This window comes from Micropterus salmoides, unplaced genomic scaffold (genome assembly GCF_014851395.1).
Source record: "Micropterus salmoides isolate LMB-PRFRI ecotype aquatic unplaced genomic scaffold, ASM1485139v1 Ms_hic_scaffold_4, whole genome shotgun sequence".
Lineage (NCBI taxonomy): Eukaryota > Metazoa > Chordata > Actinopteri > Centrarchiformes > Centrarchidae > Micropterus > Micropterus salmoides.
The window spans coordinates 24,820,316-24,840,294 of NW_024043372.1; the positions used below are offsets into that span (position 1 = coordinate 24,820,316).

The 19,979-nt window shown below is 38.7% G+C and overlaps 1 protein-coding gene across 2 annotated transcripts; it reads left to right on the forward strand.

Moving 5' to 3' along the window:
• Window positions 1–781: 781 nt before the first annotated feature.
• Window positions 782–19,217, forward strand: inavab (innate immunity activator b). Of its 2 annotated transcripts, none has more exons than XM_038695908.1 (10): window positions 782–1,060; window positions 7,026–7,140; window positions 10,641–10,774; window positions 11,916–12,038; window positions 12,148–12,379; window positions 12,907–12,960; window positions 13,090–13,381; window positions 14,145–14,297; window positions 14,519–15,224; window positions 17,459–19,217. In XM_038695908.1, exons 2-10 carry the CDS (start codon window positions 7,086–7,088, stop codon window positions 17,549–17,551), a joined length of 1,842 nt encoding a protein of 613 aa, XP_038551836.1. In that variant the 5' UTR covers window positions 782–1,060; window positions 7,026–7,085; the 3' UTR covers window positions 17,552–19,217. The 2 variants fall into 2 exon arrangements, with proteins under 2 accessions (XP_038551836.1, XP_038551837.1); XM_038695909.1 differs by lacking the exon at window positions 782–1,060 and adding an exon at window positions 4,837–4,970.
• Window positions 19,218–19,979: the final 762 nt, after the last annotated feature.

Genomic DNA, 19,979 nt, shown 5'->3' on the forward strand with positions numbered 1-19,979 from the left:
GGCTGTGGCTGGAGCAGTCTATGGGCTGGAGTGATTACTGTCCTTTGGCTCTTGGCATCTATCATATTATGTAAAGGTATTAAAAGAGGACCACATGTTGATATTTTTCACAGCCTTTTTGTTGTTGGGTTTAGAAATTAAGTTCAAAGTTAGGTTTTTAATGCTGAACTTACATTTATGAATGTGGACTTTTGCCATTAGATTCGTTATGGGGTTATTTTCTTTTCTTTGACTTTTATAAACACAAGATAAATTTTGCCATGTCAGAGAATAATTAATTGGTTCTGACGTAAAGGCCTGCTGAATAACCATTAACCGGGGGTTGCTGCCCGTAAACCGCCCACACAGCAGCGGAGAGGTGGATAATCCGTGCGGCGTTCACAAGCCCATTTTATGTTCGTAATTTTTTACAACTATCATGGTAAATATAACTTGAAGCCATTTCAAGTGCCACTAAATGACAATAATAGCAAATTGACCCATCGAAGGATTGTTTTACATGGTGGTTATTGTTTCAATTTAACATTCAAGTGACACACTAGCAGATTTCCCAACAGCAAACGAAAAGAGTGGAGAAATACAACAACGACATGAGTCTGAAATACTACTTTATTTGATTAATTTAATAGCTATCTTGAGGTAAATTGAACATTTATTGACTTTGATAACATAACTTGACATACATTTCCCACGTATACGTCGCGTGTCAGAAACGCGGTTACCATGGTAAACACTTGATGTTGTTACCTCGCTCGTGTTTTCGACAGCACGTGAAGGCAGCACAGCATTGCTTCACTTTACTGTGCCCAAGAAGTAGTCTTTCCAGCAAAAGTTTAGTTTGGGCAGTAACGCATCTCTTTTCATGTTTGTGCCGTAATATATCCACTCATTAAGAGTACAGACACGTAACCCGAGGACTCTGTGCGGCTTTCTTCAGCTCTTCTGTCACTGTAAATAGAAATAAACTTCCAGCTGAAATCTGGGAGCCTGCGAGCCGATGGGGAGCTGAGTGTATGGATACAGATGAGGCACGATGCTAGCGAGCTAACAAGCTACTAAGGTAAGAGCAAAAAGCAGTGGCATTTAAGTTTTGTTTAACAAGCTGTATGTGCGTGTATGCAGTGGGTTGTTTATTAATGCCTCTGAGCTCAGTGCTCCTTTGACAATAAGTATTTGGGAGCGGATTATTAAAGGTTTGGGAAAAGATCACAGCTAAAGAAGCCAGTTTATAAACTTTGAGAGACTCTGCAAAGCCGAGGCCCAGCAGCTGTATGAAGAGGATTTAGCGAGTGAATAAACCACAATATAGCGTTTTCGTATTTATTTGTAGTTTGTTTATTTGTTTGTTTTACCTCAGAGAGATTTTTATAACGTTACCTGACACTATTTTGTCTTTTGTTTTGACTTTTGTACCATTTGACTTTTATTGGGTAAATCAATTCGCATTCACATAGCTACAGTATTCAGATGTACATTACAGGTGTATACTTATTATATTATTATTGTTAAAGAACATCCATTATACATTTCCACTGTATTTTCTTTTTAACTTTAACATGGAGTTAAACCGCTGAAACAGAAGGTTTCTTAGTTATTAAATCTTAGGACACTGAACTCAGACTTAGTCTGTCTTTATATAATAAGCCAGGATTTTGTGGACAGTCCCTGGCCTGTTTGTGTATATGTGTCAGCTGTTTGTAAAAGAGAACCAAAGTTAATCTGTATAAAGACATCTGACCAGGAGAGAAGTTTAAAAGTTTACAACATCCTCTTTCAGCAGAAATGCACTGCATTTTAAAGAAGACTCATCTGAGAGGAACAATCGGATTCGGATATTTGAGGCTGTCAGAAACCGCTCGGCATAGTTTAATAGCTTACTTACCCAATGAAATTGACACATAAATTACAAAATGATTGATGGGAGAGATATTGAAAAGTTACTGATGTTTTTTAACTTTATCTCTTTACATTTGTTTCCTCCAGCACAGTCGTCCCATCAGCTAGTTAGTGATTTCTGTGCATTGAAATGTTTCTGCAGCCTACACATTCCTGAGCAGTGACCAGGGGGCAAGAGGACAGAAGTGGCTTAACCTCTGAAACCTCTCTGACCTGCCGGTGGTACAGTCATTACAAACTCATGCTGTGCAGCCAAACTTTTTTTCAGACCTCGTAGCGAGAGAGCCTGACCCTTCCAGGCATACCAAATATGTCAGGCTACATTTTGGAAAAAATAGTATAAAAAATGTACCAAACATACAACAGAATATATCAATTTGATGTAACGATTCAGCCATAAAGAAAAATCTTCGTTTTGAATATTTCACTGCATGTACAGGATGCAGAATATACAGTTAAATACTGTCGGACAGTGTGGTACAATCAGATTTTGCCTATTTTAAAGCTCTTTTAAGAGGAGCTTTCAGAATAAATGTCTCTCTCTGTGTGAAGAGATCTTTGATGTGTTTAAGCTTGTTCACTCCCAGCCACAGTCTGGCCACAGATTAGGAGAGATCTTGATTTGCTGCATGGTGGTGCACAAATGTCTAATTCAGCGATCCATATGAGACACACCACTTCTGCACGCTTGCTCATTTGGGATACGTGTAGTATTTCTTTTTCACATCTTCGTTATACTCAATTAGAGCCTTCAGGCGACATGAAGGGTAAAGCTGGCAGAGCGAGGCAGGAGGGAACCCAGTTGCTGTAAGAGTTTCTTTGTTTGCCCTTTAAAGCTTTAGAATTTGTATTACATTAGTGTCACTTCATAGCGTTTTTTTATGACACCACCTTGATTTAGGCATCATTACAGCGAAGTGATCTAATAGCACCTGGTGGAAGAACCAAGCTGCAAATTACTGAGGGGCAAACGTGTGATCCCCTGGCAGCTGATGGCTCTACAGACTGGCAGCAGTAGTCTAGCCGCACTCTTATAAAAGGACTCAAGAATATTTAAAGAATTTGTTTTACCAGCTGCTGTGTTGCCTACACAAATCCCCTCTCTCTGTCTCTTGGGGACCTCTGGTTTATACAAACTACCCGAGAGATCCACCAACTGGCTACTTCAACACAGGACGAGTATCTGTGTAGTGGGAAGTTGGTCATAATGTTTAGTTTTTGTTTAAACTGTTTAAGAGAGGTGTTGATACAGGATGTAGTTTGTGGTGCTGTTGAAGGGTATTGCATTAAACAGCGAGGTGTTTCTGTTATTTAGCCTGCCTTCATTCATATAAATGGGGTGGACAAAATATTGGAAACGCCTGTCAGCCAGTATAACACAGTACAATTCAACAGCACCACAAACTGCGTCCTCCAAAATGATTTATTGGGCAAGCTTTAATAGAGGTGGTATGCCCTGGCTTGCATTTGCTATAAGCTGCCAGTGCCAGCGTGTGTGTTGTCAACTTGTCATTGCTCTGTGATAAGCCAATATCAGCCCATAATCTTGGCCAGCTACATTATTGACAAATAAATACAGCATCAAATCAGATACATTATTTGACTGCATTGTCGATGCCAAACGTGAAGGCATCTGTGACATGTGCCTGGTTGTGCTCACCCTGTGAAACCTAAATGTAGAAGGTACTGGACCAAATATCTGCTGCTGCTTTCTCGGTGCCGTGTCACTTGAGATCCGATTCTTGAGTGTCTGGGAATCACTGGACCTTTTTCCAGAGTGTCTGAGCACCAACATTCCTGGAAAGCCATAATGAATATTGAGATTCAGAATGAATGTGAGCCATGCAGTGACTGAGCAGGTGCTGCCCGTGGGTCCCTGTAAATCATGCAGACTATCCCACCACTATGTGTTTCCCTCTTCTTTTTTTTTAATGGAGGCAAAAATGGTCAGCCACAGAAGGGTCTTGGAAGCAGGAAGAGAAGTGGTGATGGTTGGGAGGCTATTTGTTAATCTGGGCTACCAGTTGTGTAAATGCAGATTTGGTTATTCATTTTCACTGCCCCTTTGAATAACCAGGAGATGGCAGTAGAAATGCATTGACCAGTCTTTTGATCTTTGAACTGTTTACTGTTTTCATACAAAAACAGAGGAGGTCAAGGAGGAGTGTGAGTGTGTCATCAGTCAGTCACCAAGTCATAGACTTGTGATGAACGCATGATTTCTGGCTTTATATATTATTACTTGAAAAGGAAGACAATCATGCACAAACCTGAGCCCAGAAATTGACAAAGTTGAACAGTGAACAAGACTCTTTGATGGCTAAAAGTCACTCCCTTTGTCATTTAATTGTTTTGTCCATAAAATATGCAATCACCAGTTTCCAGATTGGAAGGTCTTCAAATGGTTTGTTTGGACCAAAAAGAAAGTTCACAACCCAAATGTTCTCAAGTTACCATCATATAACACAAACAAAAGCAATAAATCTTTGTTGATAAGCTGGACAAGCACATTTTTGCCATTTTTGTTTTAAAAAACCTGCATCATTAATAAAATACTAAAACAGTTGCCGGTGATTTTCAACTAATTGATTAATGGACTGATCGTTTCAGTTCTAAAGCTGACATTATATCTTGACGATATGACATTACCGTTATATAAGTGTTGTTGCTCTTACGTTTCTCCTGGGCCCCTGATCTTTGTCAAACTGTGTCTTTTTTGTAATAGTTCTTTTGTATTGGGACATATGTTTCAGTCCATTTGCCACCACCCATCTATTAGAGAAACTGATAAGACGGTGAAGTGTAATTTCTCATTATCTTTGTCTTTGTTGTTGACACAGTTTCAAACTCAGACGGGAGCGGCAAGTTATATGATACTGACTCAAGTGCTCAGCCCTCTCTGTATGTGGCCACTCCTCTTCAGCAGGCAGTGCTTTCTTAGTGGGCAAGTCTCTCATTCCTGTCCAGACTCCACACAGCTCAGGTTTGGTGCATTTCCATTGAAGTCGGGAATTCAGAGGGAAAGTTCTCACGCTTTGGGTTGAAAGTTTTTGTTTTTTAAAGTTTCTCGTTAAGTAAGTAGATTTTTCACGTCCAATTTGCAATGTTTCATGTACTGTCTGCCTTTTTTATGTTAATGTCCTCTGGGTGAATTTGGATCAATGTCTGTCATTGTGTTAATAGTAATTTGAGTTACCATTTCAGATTGAGACTACTAATGCTTTTACACAAACGATGTCAGTGTGGTATGATTAAAAAAATCACACCAATGACAGACATTGACAAAAACTTGAATTACAATAACTGGGGAAAAAATCCCTTCGGCTAGTGTTTGGTAGTTCATTACAGTTTCTTAGTATCTTCAAGGTAGGGACAACTCCTGTCCTGTTTTTTGTATGTAAATCATTCCCAAAGAAATGCTTGTACTTAAGTGTTTGTATTTGTGTATGTAATAGTCTAGTAATAGTCAAACGCTGCTAGAAAACAGAAATGTTTGACACAGATAAAATATATCAGACAAAAATTTGATTAGAAAAATCTTACAGACCGCTCAGTATAACAACTGTATTCATATTGTATATTTTGACGGCAAGATGCTGTACACCTACTTCATTAGTTTCGGTTCCCTCCCTTTAAAACTCGGTGCCATCCATTTGCGGTGGAGGGATGAGAGTCAGTTTTTCAGGGGATTTCAGTGATTATGACGCCTTGAACTTGTTAGTGGGAAATCTCAAAACACTCCTGGGGATAAAATAGGACACCCCAGCTTTTAAAGTACAGCGTGTCTTTGTGTGTATCGTTCAGTGAAATAATCTATTTAATTAATCAAGCTCTGTATTAGATCATCATATTATGGGCTTTTTGTTATAAAACAATGCCGTGATTAATCAGTTAGTTGATCTACGACATGACTGAAGTGAACAGAACACCATAATCTACATCTATTTTGATAACTGAATTAAAGTAATTTATCAAACAAAAATGGCAAAAATATGATGATTTGAGCCTTTCAGATTTGAAGATTTGCTGCTTGTCTCTGTGTTGTATTGTTGTAAATTTGGACTGTCAGTCAGCTTTAAAAAATAAATAAATAAATAAAAGGTTTTTAAGGTCACCCTGGGCAGTCGTTAGTTGTAGCCCTAACCCTAGTGGATTTATTTCTGCACCTTTTTTTTTTTTTGCTGTTATCAAATTTATTTAGCGATATGATCCTTAAACACCATCTGCTGCTTGTAGTTTTATAATGTGTAGATACAAGAGAAAATCATGTGCTTGAGTAGGGTGACCTGCTTAATGTGGTCTAGTAATTAATAGTTGTTTGCCAAAAGTACCAGTGGATACCAAAGATCGTTGATTGTGCTACGATTTCTGCAAAACCTAGTATATATACATATAGTTTTCAGACTGATTCAGTTTCAGTGTGTTGGTGTGCAACCTCTGCCACATTCCTGTATTATCTTAGTTAATAATTTAACCAACAGGTTTCACGGTTATTATTTCACACCAGCCTAATATATGGCTGATGCATCCCGAGCCTCATATCTGAAGGAAGGAGATAATGACGATCATATGACATCAGAGACTAACAAACAGTCAGTCACAGGAAACACCCTAGACTTGGCAACATGTATGTGTACTCATGCTGTGGGAGACTATGACTACATCTGACTGGAGGGTCAATAAGGCAACTCGCACCTGAATCACTCAACCAAAAGTCACAAGATTAACTAATGGGCAGTCTTCGTAAAGCTTACGTTAATGCTGCTTGGCTTTAGATTTGGACTACTCATCTATTGCTTTTGTTTGTAGTCTAATGACTAGTTGCTTGTAAACCCATAGTATATCCAGGTGTGTTTTACATTTCCCTACCACTAATTGGGCTCCAAGATGCTGCAGACAGAAAAACAGTATCGATGTTACATTTTCTTCGCTCATTAAAATATTTCGGGAATTTCAGTTTGCCTTGCATCATAATACACCACAAACCTTCCAAACAGACGTTCAGAAATGTGTACATTTGTAAGATCTCGCCACAAATGATTCCTCACTTTTGTGAAATTCATGCTTACGTAGACTTGAAAAACATTTAAAATTGAGATAGATGCTAAAACTGAAATCATAATTTACAGGAAATGGTGAGCGTCGACATTATCCACTGAAGAACAGCAACAGGAAGTCGATCTACTGACATGGAGGGCAATGGAGAGATCAGTGACACTGACAGCGGCATCATCCTTCATTCAGGTAAAACATGATGTGTATGCACATTCACGATTGATTTTTCAGGCTCTAAAGTTTCTCCATTTAGTACACTAATGGCACTGCAACGTAATAATTACACTTCATGGTCAAGGCTAGTGTAAAAAAAAAAAAAAAGTTTCTCCATTCATTTTGTCTCAAGAATTAACAACTTGCAGGAGTATACGTGCGTAACATTGCAGATGGTCAGTGTAGTTCACTGCCGCAAGGTTTGGTATTCTGCTGCATTAAATCATGATTCTTAAAAATCAGCAACATCATGTGACCTGAAATTAGTAGAAAAATTGCAGATTGTCCTTAGTTGGTTGCCCAAATGTCTCTGAGGGACACTGTTCAGCGTTATTTAATCGTTTTAATTAATGTGAAAGTGGATTTACGTGGGGATTACCTTGTTTCAGAAGTTTGAACAATTGATTATCAAAATGTTGTTTCACTATTCAGATTTGAAATTAATTTTATAATACACATTTGTGTGAGATTTACACCCTTTAAATTACACATTGATTTAAAAGGCAAGACTCAAAGCTCTTTTAGCTGCTAGAACCTTGATGGACGCCCAAATCATTGTTGAAACTAGGTACAAACCTCCAAAGATAAATAAATCCCAATTAAGTTTTGTCAAAACATAAATGGATTTAATCATATTTGTGTTGTTCGTGACAAAAGAAAGTAAGTGACCACAGGACAGATGCCAGTACATTACGTTTACTTATGATAACATGCCTACATCAACAGCCATGAATGATATGGCCTACTGACGCCTTTAGGCCTGATTATCTGTCATTTGACGGGGTTGTTATTCCTTCTTCCCAACATCAACAACGTCTTCTCCTGACACAGTTCGCCTCTATTATTGCAAGACCATTACTGAATCTGTCAATCTTGTGCTTCACCCAATATTTAGCAAAAGTACATCCTTTCAGAGAATAACAAAATCATGGTATTTTACTTCTTTTACTATTTATTATTTTAATATCAGCTCCCCACTTCAGCACACACCACATTTATTTGTTTTAGGGAGTGATTCTAGCCTGCTGGAAACAATAGCAAATCATCAACTTTTGTTAAAGAAAACAAGTTGTCATGTGAAAACCCAGACATGGACTGAAGGGACTAAAATTCATGTGGCCCATTGTGACTTTCTGCCAGATTAGTTGCTGCATCCAGCCCAATGTCGAGGACACAATGCATATGATGCTCTGAAAAAAGTTTCTTCACCAATTCAGCCTTGCACTCCTGTAACTGTAACCTTGAACTGGTTCTGCTCAGGGTTTCTACCTGTCTCTGTCGCCAAGTGCTTTCTCAGGGTAGGAACTGTTGGGTCTCTGTTAAGAATATTACAAAGAGTACGGTATACGGTATTTTATTCCATGCATTCTTCTTCTTTGTCAAAACTTGGCCCCTATATTACCCACAGTGCAACTTCTCAGTTCTGTCAGCGATTCGGGTGCGTTATGCTAGCAGTAAGTGTTTCATTCACCCAGCTCCCTCGTCACATAAATTAGGTGGAGTTCTATCTGGATTTTAAATTCAGGCCATTTGCCTCTTTAACAACAAATATTAGAGCTTAAACAATTAGTATATTAATTAGTTGACTGACATAAAATGAACTGACAATACTTTTGTTTATTGATTAAACATTTTTTCAAAAGAACAAATGTGTGATATTTAACTGGTTAAATATATATATATATATATATATATATATATTGACCTAGTGATTAATCGAGGTCCAACTTGAGTGACTATTTTGCACTTTGAATTTGGTAAGTCAGTCCGTACATTATTCCCTCAGTCCCATACGGTAGCAAAACCATAGAATAAACAGCAAACTTTGTCAGTCTGGTTTTTGCTCTGCCCAGCAGTGTCTACTGATTTGTTCTGGCCTTTTTGACATTCCTACGGCCATAATTGAGCCACGTGATGTCTCGTCTATACAATGAGAGAGTGTCAATCGACAAAGAGCGGGGGGATTGTCGCTCTAGGAAGAGGAATGCTTTGGCCTATTGTAGTGCTGTCACACTTCTTTCCTGTCGCACCTCCGATGTTTGTCGCTACCTGCAGGGATTCTGTTAATAATCTCTGAAGGTATGTGGCGCTCAATGCATTTTGCCTGAAGCCACTCCCACAGCCCTGAGACTAATCTTAATGTCATTAGTTACCAAGGCTACAGACAGCACCAGTCAAACACTCACACATTGTTTATACTTATGAAGATCATGCCACTCCTTCTGCATGCCACTAAGGAAAATAACGATAAAAACAAATGGTTGAATGTAACCATTGTCTCGTCCGTAGTGGCCTTGAGAGTAATATCTGGAGTAGTATAATGAAAGTGTACTTTCTAATTAAAAGGATGTATGGGGTGCAGGCAAAGGCACACAGGAGTTGGCAAAGATCACCATCAACATGAAGGACTGAAATAACTGAGATTTTAGAGCTCGGGTAAGCAATTTATTTTAAACACAGTTTTTGGTATATTTGTTAAAATACTCTTTACATCCTGATAGAAATCAATAAATCAAGTGCTCTGACACAAAAATGAAAACAATCCGGTATCTGTTGTAGGAAAATTTGTTTTGGGGTAGTGGCTTTAGAGGGAGGCCTGAAGGCAGGGGTGGGATTGTTTCGGTTGGATGCTTTCAACAGTCTCCTGCTTTCAATGGTCTCCTGCTAGTTTCTCCATCGAGATAAGATATTTTATTGCTCAGACACGACATGATAAATGAATAAATGCAGTTATAGCAACATTAGCTAAGATATCTTATACACGGATGTCAACTCATTTATAAATACAATTACAATATTCCTTTTCTCCTGAGCGTTGGATTAGCTTTGTTTTCAATGTGTTTATCTTTTAAAAATACAAATTTGTTCGCGCACATTGTGCACATATCTTCGCTGAGTTGCCAATTAATACTAAAAGACATTTCGGTATAATGCAGTGCAATTCGACAGCACCAAATGCCAAAAAAACTGAACATGATAAGCTCCATAAAAGGTAGAATTTATATTATGCATTTATTGCTTCTGTATTGGATTGCATAAGATTCATCTAGGCGTACCCATTAAAGTAGCAACTCTGTGTATGTATGCTTTGGTGTCCGAAACGTGGTAATAAATACATGTTGTCAAGTCAGTTATTGAATGTTTGCTGGTTCCACCCTCTGATGATTTGCTGCTTTTTCTATCATTAAATTAATCACCTTTGGCCTTCCCGGACCATTGATTAAGGTAAAGAAGCTATCCAGTAGACCTTTCTTTTGGGTTCTGGGAACTTGTGAAAGTATGAGAAGTGCCTTTCACAGGTATGACTAAATGAAACTGAAAGTAATCATTAGTAAAGTCCCACTTTGCTTTTAGTAATAGTTTTTTGTATTTTCCCATTGGAGTGAAAGGTGCTTTTAGCCGTGGCTTTACTTGAATGTGTAACAGTCATGCTTCGACACCACAAGTCCATATGCTTATTTCTTGTTGCGTAACAGGTTTTGACAGCCCAACGACACATACGAAGGATGTGACCACACACACACGGGCCATGAAGCTCAAACACCAGGCTCTCCAAGACCGACTGGAGCTCTGCCTACTGGAGCTGAAGAAACTCTGCATCCGAGAAGCTGTAAGTAATAGTAATCTACAAATCAACAGTTAATGAGGCTACAGAAACATTGAAAACGTGTCCCAGAACAAATGACTCACGTAATCAGGATCATCTAAGCCCAATCCAAATCTTAATAAAACGTTTTAGTAGACCTAGACAAAGTAACACAATAGTTTAGGAAACAGAAGGACTTTTAATACACCCCCCCCCCCCCCCCCGTCCTTTGTGATGTTATTATATTGTATCTTACCACTGAGCAGAGTGCAAACATATCCCTTTCCTTTCAGATCCATTGTGTAGTAATTTCACTTAGTAGTGAAATTAAACCACACAATGTGGCTGCAGTGAGGTTGTTTGTATGTATCATAGCTTTTGAAGATGTAATCTGGTGGCTCACTTGGCCAAAGCAATTTCAGTGTTCCCATAACTGCCTGGATTTGAATCCAGCATGAGACTCCTGTCACTTGTCAACCCTTAATTTTCAATCTTTTCTGCAGCTCTTTTCTGCGGTCTCTGCATTGGGAATTATCAAGAAATTGCCACATTAAGTAATTTCGAAACTGAGTACATACTTCTTTGGGAATACCTCTGCCATGTGTATTTCCTCAAGGGTAAACTCCCAGGACGGATCATTCTTCCTTGTTGACGCTCGGGCTGGGCACTCCTGTTGGGACATGCTTAGGTGAACTAATGGGAGGCATGATGCCTCTCCCTTCTCTCAGTGACAAAAGATGAATTAATCTCATTGACCGTACTTAGATTTTTGTCTGTCGGCAAAGGTGTTTTTATGACTGTTCTGTCCGTATCTGCGTTGTCATGCCCTGTGCTTGGTTTGGAAACAGATACTCAATCCAGTGAGAAAGTGAGACCCAAAGAATGTGTTGTGAAATGAAATCTCTACAAACGCAGAATTGTGCAACAGATTCCATAAACCTGTATGCCTCAACATGTAAGGCGAGCGGAATAAGATACTTGTACGTGGTTGAATAAACTCTCTGAAGAGATGTCTGTGTCTTTTTATTTGTTAGCATTTGAAAAGATACCGAATTTATGATTTATTTACTCAGCCAGGATATGTCTTCAGAAAAATAAACGGTTTGTCATGTTCAAAGGGTGCTTTGTGGACAGTTGGATTTGAGATATTTTCTGTGTCGTTTAGGAGTTGACAGGCCGGCTGTCAGATGATTATCCTCTGCTGCCAGGAGAGAAGCCTCCTCAGATCCGCAGACGTATTGGAGCTGCGTTTAAACTGGACGAACAAAGCTTCCCTAGAAGAGGAGAGGTATAAGAAGCACATAAATAACTCGATAACATTATTAAACAATAAGTATACCTCATGTAATTTTTTAGAGTCACACTGTTGTCTGTCTCTTGTCACCCTCCTTTTACAGGAGTCAGAACTGAGTTTTGTGGACGCTGAGTTAGCGCTTCAGATGAAGATATTCGAAGCAGCGCGCAAGCTCTGTGAGGAGGACCACCCAAGTAAGGCTGTCAAAAAGAGCCGGTTGCAGCAGTGCAGGAGAGAGGAGAAAAAACTCAAACGGCTACAAGAGACATCCTTTCAGCTGCGACTGGAGCACGGTCGATCATCACCACTCCCTGCTTTCAATATTGCACAACAAGGTGAGAGGCACCCAGCCGCACTAGAAAACAGTTGGACGTCAAATTCCCTTCTGAATCATTGGTGCAGGGAATTAATTATTGCTTTACCGAATGCCTTTTTTTCACATTCAAAGCTTCTATTGAGGTTTTTGAATGACGTCTTGAATGTCTGTCGTCATGTTTTATGACGTCACCACCATAAATAAGTGATAAAGTGATTCATTGGATTAAATGAGTTAGTTGGCCCTATGCAGTGAGAGAGAGGGAGAGAGCAGCGGTGGGTGATTTTTTTGTGAATGCAGCTGAAGCCCCTGTAACCTGGTCGCAATGTTTTTATGTGCAGTTGTTTCCCAAAGTCCCAACCACTCGCCCTGCATGCTGCAGACTCAATAGACAGTATTTAAGCATTGAGAAAGAATTTGAATGTCAACGTTGTGAACAAAGCATCAAACTATTCGGTACAGCCAGTCTTAGGCTTTTCATAGATTTGTAGGAATGTATCTTTTAATACTTCACATATGAATCAAAGTGTTCTTTCTGTTTTTCAGATCTGGGCACATCTGATGACAGCTCTCTGTCTGATTCTGTAGTGCAAGATGAAGGTAAGACTTATGGTGACCCAGTGTTTCCTCAAATAATACATGAAAAATCTTTGGAGGAGATGCATGTTTATCAAGGTAAAATAAGCCTTTGCAGGTATCATACACTTTACCATTTCTATTTTTCTCTAGAAGTGACGAGCCAGTCATCACAACTGTCTTCAGGACTTGCCCATCCAGGAGAGACAGATCCTCCGCCTGTGTCCTCACAGTCATTCATAGACGGCTCCTGCAGTTCTCCTTCTGTGGCTCCACAGCCTCTGACACCAAGCCAGTCTCCCCACCCGAGCATTGACTCTACAGTGAGTTTAAACTCAAGTCCCGTGTATGACCCTCCTCCCATCCAACACTCCCCGTGGACAGAGTCTAGTCTCGACCAACCTTACCAGAAGAGCAAGAAGTCTCGCTCCTCCAGCAAGACAAGGTAACAGAGACCGTCTATCATGACTCCCTTCCTGTTCGTCAAGTTTTAACTTCTGGAAAAGCAGCATTAACACGCTTGTGAGTGAAATCCTGGTTGGATTCTTTGGAAAAAGCTGGTGGGGAAAAAAAACAAGTAGATGAAAGTGAATAATTAATTCTGCACTTCTGCCTTTAACAAAACTTTGTGCACATTTCAAAAGTTAAATTATACGTTAAGGCTGTGTAGACACAGCAAGGACTGATTGGTCTACTTGGGCTGCTTTGTATTTCCTTCTGACAATGTTTGTTGATAGAGATATAAGGCATGATGAAGACACTTCTTTTCAATAATGCTAGACAAAGTAGCTCAGCTAACAAAGTCATTTCCAGTGCAAACCCTGTTGTTCCTGGCCTGTAATACAATGAAGACATCAGTGATGTTGATGAGTGTGCAACACTGCCATCTGCTTATTGCATCGGTGCTACAACAGTCAGTGGGAAGAGCCGACACAGAACTATAAATCCTACTGATTTGTAGTGACACCTTTCAGGCTTTACTGTCCAGACTTCTGTAAAAAAAAATAAAATGCAACTTGTGATACTGTGTATTCTTCTTTGTTAGTGTAATGGATTAATGTATTTTATAATTGTAATGTAATGTATGTCTTGGAAAATGTTGAACAATATTTTTTAAGTATTTGAGATTTTTAAATATATAAAAACACATCCTCAGAAAGAAAAACTGTAACACATTTCTTGTGCTGTCGTTTTTGTCTGTTCAACAGTCCAGCCAAAACTGAATTGCTGCCACCGTTGGAGGCTTGCTTAGCGCAGTCTGCTCTGCCAGTGCAACTCTCACACCTGAGGCTGAGCCGCACCCAGTCCAACAGCACGCCTTCCACACCAGAGATGCGCGTGCACAGACAGCTGTCCCTCAGGTAGCCGCACCTCTAACACATCAACAGTACTGTATGTCAGTAGCACACCTATGTTGCTGGTGATTAACTGCAAATCGCAGGGATATAATTTCATTTTACACTATAGTTTTTAAAAAATCAGGGACTGTGAGAGGTAAATGCTTTAAAAGTTGAGTTTGTTTGCTAAGCAGCCATACTAATGTACTTGCTTTGTAACAGCATATCTTGTGTGATTTGCGCAGGTTATCCAACCCTGATTCGTCATTTGAAAAGGACCGTGGTCGCAGCAGAGGCCCGAGGAGGCGACTGACAGAATATGCAATAACTTTACCAGAGACTCCTCCCCCTGTGGTCAACTATGGAAAGCATGCTAACTCTGAGGATAGCCACTCTGAACACTCGTTTGCATCTTACAACAGCTCACCTTGTCAGGAGTTGCCCTCTGATTCACCCAAACAATATCAGTCTTCATTCTCGCACTCTGGCCCAGTTGGCAGCTATGGACCTCAAGCCTTACCACGCACTGGCCTTTACCATAATCCCACGCACCAGTCCAGCCCCACTTTTCACAAAGCCCATTACAATGAAGAAATGGTCTACCCACCTGATCTGGACTTGGCATGGGGCTATTACGCCCAGCAGGCTCCCTGTCCTTCCAACAGAAATGAGTATTGGCATAAAGACGCTGCTGTAGCCCACCATAGAGCACACAGGCCTTTACCTCCCGATATCAGACTCTCCCCCTCCCCGTCTCAATGGGATCGTCCACACTACCGCTCCAGTGGTCTCCCACAACAAGTAGTGAATGAACAGCTGAAGTCATGGCACTGGCGGAGTCAGCTTAAACCCCCCAGGTCCCATTCTCTCGACAGACAGGGAGCAGTCAGAGTTAAAAACGTGTCGCCACGGGATATGACCTGCTACCAAAATCAGAAGTACCATGAACAGGTAAGCAAACCAAATTATTCTGATCTATGTCTAACAATCTTTTAAAAATCACTGTAGCAAGTCGTCTTAAGTAATCAGTTTACTTCTTTGATTAGTAGTTATGGCAGGAAATTATTTTTACTCATCCACAGTTTTGCTTCAGTGTACCTGGCCAAAATGACTTTTTAATGAATGGTGTAATAATACATGGAAAGCAAACTTGTTACATGCCAAAGCTACTGGATAAGAAACGAAATGTAGGATTAAGTAGTAATTTGGAAATTGGCCTGTTTGACCATAAACCTGCTATTTCACCTGCTATTTCTTGATAGACATGATTAATTTGAGTTTTTAGTCACTTCAGCAGACACTGAAACACGGGGACACGTTGATTGATTGATTGATATCTTTATTTTGAACATGTAAATAAAATTTAAAAAATAATCAACGAAACACAAAATAGTGGTAAAAAACAAATGAAGAAGTAAAACTCCATACTTTCCAGTACTTAAAAACCTCTATTTACATGTGCAAAAAAGAGGTAGGAAGAAGTAAAACTTATGTACTCCTACTCCTTTACACCCTTACTACCATATTTAAGGAAATAACTACAAAATAATAAGTCTACAGAAATAATAAATCTATAATCAATGAAAATATATATTCAGAAGTTCTATTCACATACAGATATTACCCATACACAACAATATTTATACATACTACAAATTATTCAAGCCCAGGTTATTATTAGTGTGTTTCTCTCTGTAATCTAGAATGTGCTTAGCTTTAGCCAGGACTGAAATACTTCTAGACAGTTTTGTTTGGATATGTTTTATGTGAGATTTCCAGCAAATCTTGTCGTCCATGGAATTTCATTTCATATACTCTTTCTATATTAACACCCTCGATCTGTAACTGAACTTGATTGACTGCAATACAAAAAGTAGCACTGAAGCAACAACTCTACATCTTTGCTCAGTTTAAGGCAGAAATAGAAAAAACCTTGTCAGCCCTCATTTTTCTTGTTTTGCGATACTGTAGAAGAGGTTGTAGAAGGGATTTTTCCATGTGAGCAGAAATTTCGAGCTATTAACAAAGTTTTTCCAAACGTAAAACAGAAGCAAGTTTTTTTTAACTAGTATTTAGTTGGTGTGAAAAGTTTTCTATGCATTGTGATAATCTGATGGTAAAATGATTAAGGTACTGCAGCTTTCTTGTTATCTAGATTTCTGCTTATTGCTTCAATTTATTCAGACACACGAGACACCTTGGCCCAATTTCATTCAGTTTTTAAATGCAAGTACACCTCTAGAAGGTCCTCAAGGAAGCAGAATTTTAGGGGGGTTTGTAAAACGCTGAATATACCAGTGAAAACGAAGAGATGCGTAGGTTGTGTGAAGGAAATTCTTGTGAGCTAATCAACTCTTATTGGTGGAGAAGGTTTCAGGAAACTCAGGATGTCTTAAGCAGAAAGATTTACTGAAGCCCGGCTGGTGAGAAATAAGGCAACAGAAGTACAGAGTGAAAACCCAGTGTAGTGCCAAACCAAATCTGAAGGATGCATCCTGGCAGGAAGTATTTATCCTTCCTAGACATCCAGAGATTCACTTAAGTGTCCAAATAAGGGTTTTGTTCACCCATATATACATGTGTGAAGATTCTGTTGGATATTGGTTCAAAACAAGACACTATGCTTACCTATGTTAACCTAAGTCACGTTGTGTGTCATTCAATTCACATATAACACTTTCTAAAGAGAGCCAGCCAGTCAGTCTGTCTGTATGAAACAAAATAAAGATAATCTCAATAATCTCCTTGGGTTGCCTAGGAGATGGACCACAGCGTTCATCCTTATTGAGGCCGCTGCGTCATTCAGTCGACCAAACAGACAGAGAGGAGAGACAGAGTTTGACTTATCATTTTGGACTGTGATATTACCCTTTTCAAGAAGGAAAATTCTTACACAGGTTGTTATTCACTTATGATAAGTATAAGTCATGTAGAAGTAGCCTTCAGTAGTCAGGAGTCACAGCAGAATATGAATGACTAAAGTCATGATGCTACAGAAGCCAGTATATATGTATATCTATCTCTCTCTATATATAGAGAGAGATGTATGAGAGAGAGAGAGAGATACTAAACCCCAGATACATTTACATACTACCAAATTAAATGTATGTCTTTATATAACTTCACATGTTAATCATACTTCTAAACCTATTGTTGCTATTTTTTTTTCTGTTGCTAATTTACAGGTTATCCAAAAAAGGGCTCTCCAAATAGCTGCAGATGACACTCAAGGGCACTGGGTTGTAGGCGATGGCTCTCACTTTGTAAGTCAAGTGTAAACCAAGACAATCTGAACTGAACATGTCGACCGCAACTGCATTCATTCCCAATTAAGTGAAGTAGCTGAAAAAATCAAGTCGGATTAACTGTTTCTGCCCATAAAAATAACTTTTTTCATGATTCCTGTTAACCTGCCAGTCTGTATTTGGGCAAACAGAAGGAGGATGAAAAAACTGGAGCTTCTTACATTATGATGAGATCAATAATAATAACAACAATAACCAAAAATTACTACAAAGTCAGTAATGTCACAAAATCAACTATGTCACAGTAAAGCTGATTGCAGAGCAGTTGTGTTGGATTTAGAACACATCTGTAAAGAGTGCCTGTTGTTTTTGTCCACTCTGTATGTTTTGTACTAACCATTATAAATGACGCACTGAAGTGAATGCTTGTTAGATGAATTGAAAGGTGATAAATACTCTGTTTTAAAAGCGCTGTTGTAACCTGTGACCTGCAAGGTGTCCAAGGCTGATGCCATAAATCTGTTGCCAGCTTTTTTAGTTTCTCACAAAAACAGATATTATCATCATCGCAGAGTTTCTGGGTCATTATATTATAGGCAAAGCAATTATAAATGAAATGGTATTTTGCAGCAAAGTGGTTGGAGATGCAGGAGTTCTAACCTAGAAATGTCCACCAAAAGTGCACAGTGTAGTTGGATTATGAGAAATGTAAATGTTTTTAAAATAACTCTTCTCATGTAGTTTATAATATGCCATTATTGAAGTTAATTTCAGATGAATTATGATTTAATAAAAAAAAAGCAGGTAAAGCTGTCAGGAAAACTGCTTTAAGGACTGAATCATATAACATAGTGCTGCATTAAATATGGCTATCTGTAGACAAAAACACACAATTGAGTTCACTTTTTGCTATTTGGTAGATGGGGAAGTGATCCTTTTCACCCAGCTGTATGAAAGAAATAGATCCACTGTAAAATAATGTAAATGATCAACATGTTCTTTTATTAATTACATTTTGTGTATAATTTTGGCTTTATTGAGTTGCTTTGTTAATGAACTTGAGCTGCTTAAATTAAAGATTTATCAACTTTGTCTTGTTTTTATACGTGAGGCTATGCCAGTTAACTTGAATTATTAACTGACTTAATCAACTAGTTGAAACTAGATATTAACTTACTCACATGTCATAAAATAGCAAATTAAGACTATAGCAGAGTCTTGATGCTTGGCAGCTATTACTATTACTTTGAAATTTAAATGTCCACAAGTGTTTGATCACTAGACACTAACCCTTTTGTTAGAACCAACCCTTTTTGTGAACTGTATTCAAAACATTGCCAATATGTGATTCACGAGCAAGTCTCCCAAACAAACAACCGTTTGATGGTAGATGATTTGAGAATGAGAGCAAATTACTGCTAATTCTACTACAGCTAAACACTGGATCTCTCTCAATGATCTGTTTATGTGTTTGAGTATATTGTGAGTCAGACTTGAAATTAAAGATGTGGACCTGAGTTGGCAGAATCCAGCAGCAGTAAAGATGATTTCTAGTTGTGTATAAAAGAAAAACAACCAATCATGTTACCATGTGTGCGTCGTGTCTCTTTATTTATCAGTTTAAAGGAGTTTATGTTGCTGTTTAAAAATCTGTGAAAATGTTTCCCTGTGGAAGAAAATAAAGAGTAAAGTTTGCATAGTGATGAGTATCATTTACCTGCATCGTGTGCCATCACAGACATTTTGACATGTCACAGAAGGAAAAGTTTGGGTGTAAATAATAACATTTAGACATATTACAAATGCCGTTTGTTGTTTATGCTAATTTTTAATAGTGGCATCCCCAACTGGTTTTGTAATGTGTGCACACCTGAGAGGTGTGTACTTAATGAAGGTGATTATTTATGAAAGAAGAGGCTTAATGGAAGTAAGGCAGCTTGTGTAACAAGTTGTTTTGAGAAGGCTTTTAAACTTGATGTGAACTTCAGACAATCTGAAATCAATGGTGTTTTTGAAATGGCATTTCTCTGTTTCCGTCATTTATTAGACACTTTTTTAAATGTAAAAAATGTTCCTTTGAGTTTACCACCTGACAGCTTGGACACAGCATGTACTGTAAGTAGTTCTTACCCTCTGAGACACAGCATAAAACATAAATAAACATAAGACGTCAGAGCAAGTTGGTCTCTCTGATTCTACCCATGCAAGTTCTAACAGTGTCTGCCATTGTATCTAATGTCAGTGATCGTCTTTCCTGGAAAATGGCACAAGTGTAAGTTTATTATCAGAGCAGCCATCTGCCATGACAGGCTGCGAGAATCTAGGCTTTTATCCAACCCCATGTGGTTTTTCCATTCTGTTTGTTTATCCCCATGCATCAGTCGCTTTTCTGACTTTAACTGTGAATTATATCCCCAAGTTACTTAGAGCATCGAAAAATTTATACAGTACAGTATTTCTG

What these genes read in the sequence shown, in the direction of transcription:
- inavab (XM_038695908.1), top strand. Translation starts at nt 7,086, where the DNA reads ATGGAGGGCAATGGAGAGATCAGTGACACTGACAGCGGCATCATCCTT. An exon ending in GCTTCCCTAGAAGAGGAGAG is followed by an intron (nt 12,039 to 12,147) that starts GTATAAGAAGCA and finishes CTCCTTTTACAG; the next exon opens with GAGTCAGAACTGAGTTTTGT. An exon ending in ATCAGAAGTACCATGAACAG is followed by an intron (nt 15,225 to 17,458) that starts GTAAGCAAACCA and finishes GCTAATTTACAG; the next exon opens with GTTATCCAAAAAAGGGCTCT.